At 34.4% G+C, this 13,270-nt stretch overlaps 2 protein-coding genes across 2 annotated transcripts; both read left to right on the forward strand.

Annotated features, from left to right (window-relative positions):
* Nucleotides 1-3,237: 3,237 nt before the first annotated feature.
* Nucleotides 3,238-4,455, forward strand: LOC129231449 (uncharacterized). The gene has a single exon (XM_054865807.1). The coding sequence runs from the start codon at nt 3,238-3,240 to the stop codon at nt 4,453-4,455; it is 1,218 nt and encodes a 405-aa protein (XP_054721782.1).
* Nucleotides 4,456-4,533: 78 nt separating this feature from the next.
* LOC129231540 (uncharacterized) lies at nt 4,534-5,753 on the forward strand. Its single transcript, XM_054865921.1, has 2 exons — nt 4,534-5,014; nt 5,515-5,753. The coding sequence occupies exons 1-2, from the start codon at nt 4,534-4,536 to the stop codon at nt 5,751-5,753; spliced, it is 720 nt and encodes a 239-aa protein (XP_054721896.1).
* Nucleotides 5,754-13,270: the final 7,517 nt, after the last annotated feature.

The raw sequence follows: 13,270 nt of genomic DNA on the forward strand, positions 1-13,270 counted from the left end.
ATGTAGAGAAACCTAAGTTCTATGCTCCTTCCCTCCTATTATTTCTATAGAGAGCGCTGCAAGCGCTTATTGAATTAAGTAAGTAGATAATGGAAAAATTTAGTGGCAACACTGAGAGAGCTTTAGAGATGGAATAGAATTCGAAACACGAGCGCAAGCTCCGTGGAAGCGAGTAATTCGCTGTTTAGAATAAATGATTTGGTTTAATCACCAATATGTAAATATGTACATAGTCTTCAATAAAGATGTTAAGTTTTCTCCGAGTCGTGATAATATGAATCTACCACTGAACCACCGGATTGACATAGAATTGCACTTTTTTCCCACATGGTGCATAGGCATCGGAAAGATGAAATAGTGAACTTTTAGTAAGTGAATCTCATTTGGATAGCATTTTTATGCGAAGACTGCAAAAGGTAGGAACTTTTGAATCATTTACATTGTTGAAAATCATTGAAAATGGAACCAAAATCATTTATACAAAAAAGAAACTGTTCTTCGCTCTTCTACTACGGTAATCGTAAAAAATGTTGATAAATACATAGAAGAAGAGCTAAATGAAGAACTAGAAAATTGTTTAGAACTGTTAAATAGCAAGGAGATAGAACTTGATAACTTAGATGAAAAAATACAAATTTTGATAGAAGACGAGAAGAAACTAGATTCTGATATAGAAACTTCTATGAATTATAAAGATAAAAAAACTTTGACGAAATGTCGGATAAATCGTTATTTTAAGAAATTAGAGCTCCGAAATGAAAATAAAAAGTCCGTTAATAACGTATCAAATAATTCCTCTCTTATCGATGAAATTCGAAACCAAACACAAAGTAACGTATGGTTACCAAAAACTTCCATTCAAAAATTCAACGGTGATTACGGTGATTGGATAAATTTTTGGAATTCTTTCGAAGTAACTATTCACAAGAACACAACACTTTCAAAAGTCGAAAAATTCAACTAATTGAAAAGTTATTTGAGCGGAAATGCTGCTAGTGCTATAGAAGGTTTTTCGATTTCGGAAACAAGCTATGATTTTGCGATAGACATTCTCAAAAATAGATTTGGTCAAAATGACTTGATAACTAACACGCACATTTCCAATCTCTTGAGTTTGACCCCGGTACAAAGCTCAAATGAAGTTACGAAATTAAGAAAATTGTATGATAAAATTAACGTACAAATAAGAAGCCTTTTTTCACTCAATGTCCAACCCGAGAGTTACGCGAATATGTTAATTCCTGTTTTGGTGAAAATAATTCCTGCTGATATTGCTCTAGAATTTCACTGCAATAGAGAGAATTCAGCCAATACAGATTTGAATGCATTCCTAAACTTTCTCCGTTCGGAGACAGAATCTCGGGAAAAAATCGCTAGTATAAAACTTCCGCCTTCGAATAGCAGTGAACAGATTAAAACAAGTACTTTGAATAATAAGCAGTTCAGAAAGATCCCTTCCAGATCACAGCACTTTACAGAAAACAAATATCCTTCAACACATGAGCTAATTGCTAAAACGTCAATAAATCTTGACAAGTGTCTATTTTGCTCAGAGGATCACGAGTCGGAAAAATGCGTGAATCTCAACGTGGATGAAAAAAGGAATGTATTGTGGGGGGATGGCAGGTGTTACTTATGCCTTAGAAAAAATCACAGAATATCTGCTTGCCACTTTAAGGCAACTAAGCGCTGCAAAATTTGCAAAGGAGCTCATTCCGAGGCGATTTGTTATAAATCTGAATCAAAGTTAAAATGTAATGACACCGACAAAAAAGAAGCAAGTTCACTTTCGAGAAATAATGATAGTCAAGTTGAAAAAAATAAGGAAATTATTTCTGCCGTATCACATTCTAAATCCAATTCGATGCTTTTGCAAACTTGCTCGGTAAGAGTCAAAACAAAACAAGGCATAAGCTATCCGCGTCTTCTTTTGGACAATGGAAGCATGAAGTCTTTCATTACACAAGAATTAGATAATAAATTAGATCTTGAAGTAATTAGAAAAGAAAAATTATCGGTTTACACTTTTGGAATTACTGCGCCAATTCAAAAGACGTACGATGTCGTTAGATTAGTACTTGAACATAGAAGTTCCTCCAATTCCAGAATAGAAGTTGAATTATTGGTTACCGATCACATATCAGGTTCGGACATTCCTCCACCAAAGTCAAAAGAAATTAGACAAAATAAACTGCTACGGAATTTGATATTAGCGGATTCTCTTGACAGTCAATAGCCTGTTGCCATTTTAATCGGAGCAGATTATTACTACAATATAGTAACGGGTCACATTAAACGTTTGAACAAAAATCTTGTCGCTGTGGAAACTATTTTTGGTTGGAGCCTACAAGGACGAGAAGGAGAAAATCACTTTACTTTATCATTTAATGTGATAGTAGAGGAAGATTTAATCTCGAAACAAATAGAAAAATTTTGGGACTTGGAAAATTCCGGACTCATAAGCGAAAATCAAAATTATAATTCAACCGGAAATGAAATCCTCAAACAGTTCGAATCTGATGTAGTGTACGAAAATTGTCGGTATCAAGTTAAATTACCATGGAAAAGTGACACATCAAGATTGGATGATAATAGAGAAATCGCCCAACAAAGGTTCAACCGACTTAGAAATCGATTCAAAAAAAATCCGCAACTATTTTCTGAATACCAAAACATAATACAAGATTACTTGAAACAGAATATAATTGAACCCGTCACAGACAAAACGTATAGAGAAAATATCGTGTTTTATTTGCCTCATAGGGAAGTAATACGTGAAGATAGAACCACAAGCAAATTACGAATTGTTTTTGATGTCATCATTAAATGACTGTCTCCACGTTGGCCCAAATTTGTATCCGGAGATATTCGAAATTCTGTTAAGATTTAGAAATTATCCAGTAGCATTTACTGCAGATATAAAGCAAGCGTTCTTACAGATTCTCTTAGATAAAGAAGATCGAGACGTAACCAGATTTTTCCTCACTGACTCCCCCACCAGTGACAATATCATGCCTCTTGTTTATCGCTTTTCAACTATTCTTTTCGGATTAAATAGTTCGCCATTTTTACTATCAGAAACTCTCAAACATCACTTTAAATGGTATAACCAACCCTGAAACAGTTAGTATTTTACAAAATAATGTTTATGTAGATGGTGTAATTTTAAGTCGAGACACCGTCAGGGAAGCCTTAACTACTTCTTTGGAGACAATCCAGATATTCAAGGAAGCGAGCATGCAACTGCACAAATGGCATACTAATTCGAGAGAATTACATGAACTTTTGAATAAAGAAGGCATACTTTCAAATGCAAATTTTGAAATTTCTGATGTTGAAAACACCGCCTTAAAGGTTTTGGGCATGGCGTGGGATAATTCGAGGGATTTACTGTATTTTGATATTCGAAGCCTGTTGTCATTTTTATCGAAACCAATTGAGACAAAAAGGTTTATTCTACAAGTGTTAGGACGAATTTTTGACCCAATAGGAATTTTGGGACCTTTCACTGTAAGAATCAAACTCTTAATTCAGAAGATTTGGGCATCACATATAGATTGGGACGATCCACTTCCTGAAGATTTGATCTCCCTATGGAGAAAATGGTGCGAAGAGTTGCATCAAATAAGTAAATTCAAAATCCCTCGACATTATTTTTTTGAAAGTTTGTGCTCAGACATTAGAAATCTTGAACTACATTGCTTCTCAGACGCTAGCACTGCGGCATGTGGTACAGTTGCGTACTTACGTTTCAAGACGAATGATAAAGAAATTCGAACGACGCTCATTGCTTCCAAAAATAGGGTAGCGCCATTGAAAATACTCACCTTACCCAAATTAGAACTAATGGGGGCATTACTATCTGCCAAACTGGGAAATAATATAGTGAGAATTTTGAATTCAAATATCCCTTGTTATTTTTGGACCGATTCAAGCATAACGTATTTTTGGATCAAGAAACAGCCCGATGCATTTAAACCCTTTGTTAAGAATCGTGTTCAGGATATTCAGAAGTTGACGTCACCAAATAATTGGGGACATTGCAGAAGTTGTGATAATCCAGCGGACTTGGTCAGCCGAGGAGCAAAGATCTCAAAGTTGATTAATGAAACCCTTTGGACACAAGGTTCACCTTGGTTGAGACTTTCGCCTGACCATTGGCCAAAATTGTTCCATGAGAAAATAGTAGAAGAATCTCAGCTAGAATATAGAAAACAATCCCTGGAGACACATGAACTTGAATATATAGTCGAAAATAGAGAAGACCCAGTTGATTTATTCAAATATAGTGACTTAGAAAAGTTATTGAGGGTTACAGCATGGACAATGCGCTTTATCGCGAAATTGAGAAAATCTAGTAACATGCAAGGAGCTCTAATTACAGAAGAGCTACAAAAAGCAGACAATTTACTGATACGATGTGAACAAAAGAGGCACTTTGGAGAAGAATTTTAATCTTTGAGTGAGGGTAATTCGGTTGAAAAGAATTCCCTGTTGTACAATTTCGCCTCCTATATCGATGAAAAGCAAATCATGAGATTAGGAGGAAGATTGGAGTTCTCAGAGTTCTCTTTGGATAATAAACATCCAGTCATCTTGCCTACAACCTCCGCATTTACAAGACTGATAGTACTTAAAGAGCATGAAAAAATCATGCACGGAGGTACATCTGCTACTCTAGCCAAAATTAGATCTCGCTTCTGGATCCCGAAGGGGCGCCAGCTAATTAAAAAGATCATCAAAAATTGCTTGATTTGCCAGAAATATTTAGCCAAACCAGCAGATCAAATGACAGAACCTTTACCGAAAGATAGAATCCAAGAGTCACCACCATTTTCCAATTGCGGAATTGATTTTGCGGGACCTGTATATGTAAAGAACTACAAAGATATGCAAAAGTCGTATATTGTTTTGTTCACCTGCGCTGTAACTCGTGCCGTACATCTTGAACTTGTGTCAAACATGTCGACACAAGCCTTTTTACTGGCATTTAGAAGATTCTTAAGTAGAAGAGGTAATTGCAAAATCATTTATTCCGATAACGCTAAAACGTTTAAGAAAGCTGAAGAAGAAATGAGAAAGTTTTCTAAAATATTGGAAGATGATACATTTAAAAATTTCATAGCTAAACAAAGAACACAATGGAAATACATCATCGAAAGAGCCGCATGGTGGGGAGGATTCTACGAACGCCTTGTTAGATCGGTCAAGGAATGCTTGCGAAAAGTGATAGGAAAAGCCCTTTTGACGTTCAAGGAAATGACAACGCTTCTAACAGAAGTGGAAACAGTTTTGAACTCGCGCCCACTATCTTACACCTACAACGAGATAGATGAACCTGAAGCATTGACTCCCTTACATTTTTTTAATTATGCAAAAAATGATCACAGCTATCCAGTTCACTTCTCTGATCTCGTCGCCAAAACTTCTCCTGACAATTGAGAAGAAGAAAGGAGTATCAGACAAAACTGTTAAAGAACATTTGGCTGAAATGGAAGACCCAATATCTTCTAGATTTAAGAACTGGACATCGCTTGGATTGCAGTAAAGAAGGAAAATCTCTCAAGATAGGGGACGTGGTACTTCTCGAAGGAAGTAACAAAAATAAGTTCTTGTGGCCTTTAGGTATAATTACAGAACTCTTTAAAGGACGTGAAGGACTTGTTCGTGCCTGCACAGTTAAGACAAAGGACGGACAATATAGGAGGCCGATACAGCTAGTGTATCCTTTGGAAATGATCAATGGACCGTGAAAAAAAAAAAAACTTTGGAACTTTCATTTTATATCTTTTCCATATATTAGTCAAACGATTTGATAGTTTAGAACTTTAATTTCTTTATTTTTGATTTTTGAATTTATCTAATTATTTTTCATTTGATATTCATTACTTATTGAAAAGCATAATAATTTGAATATGATATTTTTTGTTTCTCTAAATACTTTTTTATATTGCTATATTCATTTTTGTTGTGTAAAATTGTTATTGTTGTATTTCAATATATTTTCATTACAATGAAAATGTAAACTCGAGGAGTTTAGGTGGGGAGTGTGTAGAGAAACCTAAGTTCTATGCTCCTTCCCTCCTATTATTTCTATAGAGAGCGCTGCAAGCGCTTATTGAATTAAGTAAGTAGATTATGGAAAAATTTAGTGGCAACACTGAGAGAGCTTTAGAGATGGAATAGAATTCGAAACACGGGCGCAAGCTCCGTGGAAGCGAGTAATTCGCTGTTTAGAATAAATGATTTGGTTTAATCACCAATATGTAAATATGTACATAGTCTTCAATAAAGATGTTAAGTTTTCTTCGAGTCGTGATAATATGAATCTACCACTGAACCACCGGATTGACATAGAATTGCACTTTTTTCCCACAACTCACATAGAGATTCTCGAAATCCTGTGTAGTCTATTAACTTTATCAAGTTCCAGAGCAAGGTGAACACACCCAGCCGTCTGGTTAAAATTTAGGTATGTTGGGACCTATCCCTTCAAAGAAGAAAATCCTAGCTGTGCTGGGATACGTCACCAGTATACGATACATTAAAAAAAAAAGAGTTTACGATTCGGTTATTATGTTTTGCTAAAAGTGTTGCTCTTATTTCGTAAGCGAGAACTTCTCAAAACACACGTATATAAATAGGCAAATGAATGACAATGTTTTATTTATTTCATGAAATTCTTAAATATTCAGCTGTAAAATATAAAAATTGAATATAGATGAATAGATTGTTTAGCATATGTAGAACAAAGGAACGAAAACCTTTTGAAATATGACTTAACAAACACATTTTTTGCATCAGAACTTTAAAAATAGCCAGAACCTGCTTTAATTTACTTAAGCAGCCTTATAAACCTCCAGGGAAATAAATGTTATCATTTAGAACAAAAGGGAAACTTTCTTCTATCATAGGATGAGGTTTTTTGAAAAAATGATTCTCGTAATTTGTTTTCCCCAAACTTCATCCGCTGTTTTTGTCTTCAATGTGGTAGGATGGAAATTAAGACTGAAAAGACATTAAATTTGTTAACTGAAATTCTTTACAATTCTTTACATGTTTCAAACTCAATCTTTCCTTTTTCTTGTTTTTTTTTTTTTTTATTTATTTATTTTTTTAAAGTTTGTAAATTTGTAAAAATATGCAATTACAACGCATGAATTTTAAAAATAATATTCTCTAGAAAATGTATTGCATTCAAATGTCTTAGTTTTAAAGAAATTTCATGCAATCAAATTTTATTAAGCATACTAACCCTTCATAAGAAAAATGGTAAGCAAAAGTATTTTGAGGGGTAGTTTTCCAAAGGTAGTCGCATTCTGCTGAAGTCTCGCTGATGGGCCAACATTGAACTTTCTTCCACAAATGTAAAGGCACTTTTTTTTTTTTTTGTAAGCGGTTTAGGGCCTTTCCCTTTGTTATGGCTATTCCAGACTTTCCAAAGTAAAAATGAAAGATATCGTAATATAGACTGACGTTTATTTTAAAAAAAAATCATGAAAGGAAAATAATAACGGTAAAAAAAAAACAATCCTTACGAAAAGTTTCATGTCATTAGGGGTATACCATCTAGTATTCCTCATTTTAGCTGGAAAATTTTCCAATAGATTGCACTAGTGGTAGCAAAGCCGTAAATGAAAGAAAAACGAGCTGATGTGTGTATCACATGACTTCCTTATACTCCGATTTAATGTCATTTTCTCACTATCGGCAGTTTTAATGTGATTCAATAGTTTACTCTCTAAATATCACCAACAATGGCCAAATTAAAACCAGATTTAAAAAAAAAAAGCAAATTCGAAATTAACGATAATTTTCCCCCAAAAATGGGCAAAAGACCCCTTGGAAGCATCCGAATGCAACCAAAAGGGAAGGTGCACAACTAGATCCCTCTAGGAGTCTAAGTACCAAATTTCAACTTTCTAAGAAATTCCGTTCTTGAGTTATGCGACATACATACACACTTATGCACATACGCACATACGCAGGCGTCACGAGAAAACTCGTTGTAATCAACTCGAGAATCATCAAAATGAATATTTCGGGTGTCTGTACGTTCCTCGGCATATATCCACGTGTGGTCGGGTTGAAAAATAAACTCAACATTCATTCGGATGTGAGCAAAATGGAAATTAAAGCCGATTTTTGAGTGAAAACTTCTTCGCGAATACAATACTTCCTTTTTTTGTAAAATGAAGTAATAACTTAATCACATCACAACTTTGTACAATTTTTAATGAATAAAGCGTTATTGCAATCTTTTTAAAATGTTAACTGATTGCTCAATAGCATGTATTGATTAGACCTAAATTACATGCATTAATGCAACATTTTCAATTCACCTTCGCCACTGACTATTTCTTCAAGTTTTTCAAGTCTTCGGGGATTTTGCCGATATACTGCATCCTCTAAAAACATTTGAACCAAAACCAGAAATCATGGATGAAAACATAACGCTATCAAGTATTTCCAAGATTTTAAATATTAAGTGTTCTTGTGAGAAAAATTTGTGAAAACCGTTGAGTCAACCGATTGCTGGCATTTCAAAAATAATATTGAAATGTAATTACATTCACTAAGAACTTTGCAAATTTGTGATGTGAATTACAATTGTTTTTTGTTTTTATTATTTTGTTTGATTGATGGGTTTACTATCTTTAGCGTCATCTAATGGAAAATTTTTGAACTAAAATCCGGGAGAAACCCTGAAAAACAGGGGATGGCTTGACAAAAAAAAAAAAAACTTAATTTGAGTTTTGACATCTTGAATTCAAATTATGTTTTTCGCAATCACGTGTTTTTTTGCGTGTGTGCAGGCACGTGTGTGTGTATGTGTGTGAGTGTGTGTGTGTTTGTGTCTGTGTGCGGGCGTGAGTGTGTGTGTGTATGTGTAGGAGTGTGTTTGTGTTTGTGTGCAGGCATGAGTGTATAGGTTTTTGTGTTTGTGTATATATGTATGTGAGTGTGTGTGTGTAGGCATGCGTGTGTGTATGTATGCGTGTAGGATATGGACGCAACCTGGAGACGGTTTTTGCTATATGAGCAGCATCGTGAGGCCGGTCGACGGTGGTGTTGGCAGAGGGAGACGGTGGGAAAATAAAATCACAGCACGCCAGAAACAGTCAAATAAGAACAATAAACAATCGTGATTCCTCAAAAAAAAAAAAAAATCTATAATTGTATCTCTTTTATAAATTTTCAAAAACCAACAGCCTATATCAGGACAAACTGTATCTATTTGATATTTTTAGTACTGTAGATGGAAAAAAATGTGGGGGAAACTCTTCAACGGGTTCGAGTGACCTCACTAAAAGAGAAGGTAATTTGAAACCAATTTACATTACATTAGCAAAGTTTTTTACTGTTAGAAGACAAAATCTCGTTTTGTCTCCTTACAGTAAAAAACATCTCTAACCTTATCATACGCCCTACTCTAAATTCATACCGAGGGGGTTATCGATGTTTCTTTATGGTCGTATTTTATATTTGATTATTATGAACTATGCTTTTAAAGAAAGATAGTCGAAGAAAATAAATTTTATCCAACACGAAATCGGCTCATTATCCTAAACTTAATCATTAAAACAATGAAAGTTTGAGTTTTTGAAGGAATCAGGTTTGCGTGACTTTAAAATAAATGCAATTAAAGCAATAACAATGAAAGAAATCATCACAGTCATTTTCTTAATTTACTAGTTTTGCTTTGAAATAATGTCTTTGTTTTTCACAAAAACTCGATCTTCTTCCAATGTTTGCATTCATTATTCAGTCGTGCAGATATATTCTTTCTTTTCACTTTTTTCTCGTTTAAATGCATTTTTTCTTTTTCTCCAAAAAAGTCTTATGTTTTTCCATTTTCCGATTCATTTATATCTGCAAAGAAGGCAATCAAGTAACAACAACATCATATCTCTGGAACTACATTGCCCTCAAAGATATATGAAATGTAGAAATATTGATTTTAGATTAACTTCAACGAATTCATACCTTTCCAAAAAAAAGTGGAGAAAAAGTTTTGGAAGAGGCAGATGTTCAGTCGCATCTTGATGAATTTATGAAACGCTATTTCTGCTTTAAAAATCTGAAAAAGTGTACCTATATTTTATTATTTTTAATAGCTAAATAAAATAACTAGAAATGTATTATGATATACAAAGTAAACTGAAATGTTTGCCATCACTTTGAAATTGAAGATTTTTCAGTTTCTCTGTATTTTCGCAGCATTAACTGTCATATGTTTTTCGAATTTATTGGGACACAAATCTATAATGTAAGAATACTGAGCAAATCGCTTCCAGTTGATACAAGAGTTAAGTTGAGACAAGATCTTTAATTCACGAGCGCATATGTGCCCAAAACTAGAAGTTTTTTGAGGAAATAACACAGTTAAACAGGCATAGTCTATGCACACTGGAGGGTCTGTCTTTTTTATGTGAGAGTTATTCTAAGGAAGTTTTTTTTTTTTTTTTTTTTTTGTACTAATGGTAATTTGTGCGGTTTGTTTTTAATTGTCACTTAAGGTGTTATCTTTATCTTTACTTATAATAAATCTGGATGCCTGGATATCTGTCCGGATCTCTGTGACGCGGATAGCGCTGAGACCGTTCAGCTGATTTTCATTAAATTTGGCACAACAATAGTTAGCAGCAAGGGAGTGCACACGTCGAAACGTTTTTTTTTTTTTTTTTTTTGAAAATACGATTTCGTTCCTTTTTTATTACAATTTTAAGCGACGATCGATTTAATGCCTCTACAGCAATACCGAACGAATTGCCATAACATGGACGAGTAAATTACCATAATATGGACGAGCGAAATAGCATAACACGGGGGAGAAAATTAGCATAGTATATTGGCGAGAAATTGATCATGCGTTATTTGTAAATATACAGGCGAACCAAATGAACATTTAATTTTATGCTACGGGCAAAACCGTGCGGGTACCACTAGTATTATACAGGGTGTTCCAAAAACGACAGATACATTTGGAAAATCATTAAGAACTAAACGGGTAGCGACAGAAATGAATCGTTCGTTGCATTATGCATGGGACAACATTAAATTTTCATACAGACAAACTCTCAAAATTAGTTACAATATTCCTCAACAGATGGCGCTGCAGTTATTAAGAGGAGGCTGCAGGTGTGTCTATCTGAAAATATACTGTTTTCCCAAGCATATTGCAAACAGACAATGTATTTCTGTCGCTGCTGGTTTTTTCAAATGTACCTGTCATTTCGGCAATCTTATAGACTGCGTTTTCCATTATACTTTTTAAAATACCTACAGCGCCATCTGTTGAAGAACATTGTAAAAAAATTTTAAAGTTTGTCTGTCTGAATATGTACTGCTGTCCCACGCAGAATGCAACAAACGGTATATTTCTGTCGCTGCCCGTTTAGTTTTTATTGATTTTTCAAATGTATCAAGTCATTTTTTAAACACCCTGTATAAAGCAAAATATTAATAAATGTATTTCTTGACTAGGGGCATGAATTTTTCTGCGAAACATTGCATTTATTCGCAGAATAATGGCGTTGTTTTGATTAAGTTGATTCATCGATTATTTTTTTACGTGCAATAACTTAAACTTCATATTTTTAGAAAGGGCTTAGAGACAACCGAAAAAACTCCGGGGCAGGAGATTCTTTTTGAAATAATTAAAAGAGCTTTTTTCGGAAAAATATCCATACTTATACTTGTATTAGTTGTAATTCAGATTTACGTTTATCATCTTCACGGATACCTAATTCAAACCTTTTATGAGACTTTTTTAAACAATAAACTCTTCAAAACTTCTTAACATTGCTTATTACGTCAGTATAATCTCATCAAAAACAACCCTGTTGTAAAAATTTCCAAGCCAAGAAAACCCTTAACTTTTCCGCACAAAAAAAAAAAAAAAAAAAAAAAGCCTTCACACATCCTAAATCCAAAATCCCTCAGCCTTAAAAAGTTATGATATCAAGTTTGCCCGCCAAGTATCTGCCAAACTGTCATTCTCCCTCTTCTCCTCTTTCATCACATCTACTTCCATTAGAACCTCCTCCCACCTTCAACTCCTCAGAAATATTAATAGATCCTTTAAATTGTTTATCCTGTTTGGCGGGAAGTTTTTCAAAGTGAAGTGGTTGCTTGGTGCTCAAAAAGCTTCCCGCCAAACAAGATAAACAATTTAAAGAATCTATTAATATTTCTGAGGAGTTGAAGGTGGGAGGAGGTTCTAATGGAAGTAGGTGTGATAAAAGAGGAGAAGAGGGAGGATAATAGTTTCGCAGATACTTGGTGGGCAAACTAGATATCATAACTTTTTAAGGCTGAGGGTTTTTGGATTTAGGATGTGTAAAGGCTTTCTTTTTTGTGCGGAAAAGTTAAGGGTTTTCTTGGTGGGGAAATTTTTACAACAGGGTTGTTTTTGATGAGATATCACATCTTTTTGCATTGATATTATGTACACGTAACTATTTACATTATATTACAGTTCGTAGCTTTAAGCAGATGGGAATTAAAAGCAAAGGTTTCCTATTATACTGTTTGTATTAAGCACGTTGTGAGACTGGGGGGGGGGGGAGGAAGTGACCTTATAAATGTGTTAACCACATATGAGCGAGAACGTGACCTTATATCTAACGCAACTATGGACTGAATTTGTGGTCAACTACCGGAGACTGGCTGACTAGTGGAGCACTTACCCTGCTTGAAATTCCCTATTTTAAATGCGTCAGGGAAAATTAGTGATTTTCAAACTTTATTTACTCCAGACCATGATAATCCAAGGGGTTGAAATTTTGTAGATGTTTTCAATGGGCCCCCAAGAATATGTATACAAAAAATCATCACAGTCCACCGGGGGCTGTTACAGGGGAGAAAGGGTTTGTATGCAACTGTACTCGACGTCAAATCGTAGACATCACAAATTTGCCACATCGCTGATATCACAAATTTGCCACAGTGACTGCGCATGAACGCGAACTTAACTCATTTCAAAAGTCTTGCTTAAATTAGTTGCAAAAATTTCGTCTGTTAACAAATTACTGCAAAACACGGATATCCACACACTATTTCATATGTATTTTCAATTCACAATGTGTTATGTTTTTGTAAAAGGCATTAATTTAGAAAATAAGCAAACCAATAAATAAGTGCTATTTTTCGCTTTCAATTATGAAATTAAGATCATATCATATTCATATGCGTACAGTTTCAAATAATGTCACGCAAAATATTCTAATTAATGTTTAACCCCAGTTTCACTGGCATTTAAAATTTC

This window comes from Uloborus diversus, chromosome 1, assembly GCF_026930045.1.
Source record: "Uloborus diversus isolate 005 chromosome 1, Udiv.v.3.1, whole genome shotgun sequence".
NCBI lineage: Eukaryota > Metazoa > Arthropoda > Arachnida > Araneae > Uloboridae > Uloborus > Uloborus diversus.

Bases quoted from the DNA above. Each gene is read 5' to 3' on its own strand.
- LOC129231449 (XM_054865807.1), top strand. From the start codon at position 3,238: ATGCAACTGCACAAATGGCATACTAATTCGAGAGAATTACATGAACTT.
- LOC129231540 (XM_054865921.1), top strand. From the start codon at position 4,534: ATGAGATTAGGAGGAAGATTGGAGTTCTCAGAGTTCTCTTTGGATAAT. The intron at 5,015-5,514 runs GTAATTGCAAAA...AATATCTTCTAG, and splicing joins AAGATTCTTAAGTAGAAGAG to ATTTAAGAACTGGACATCGC.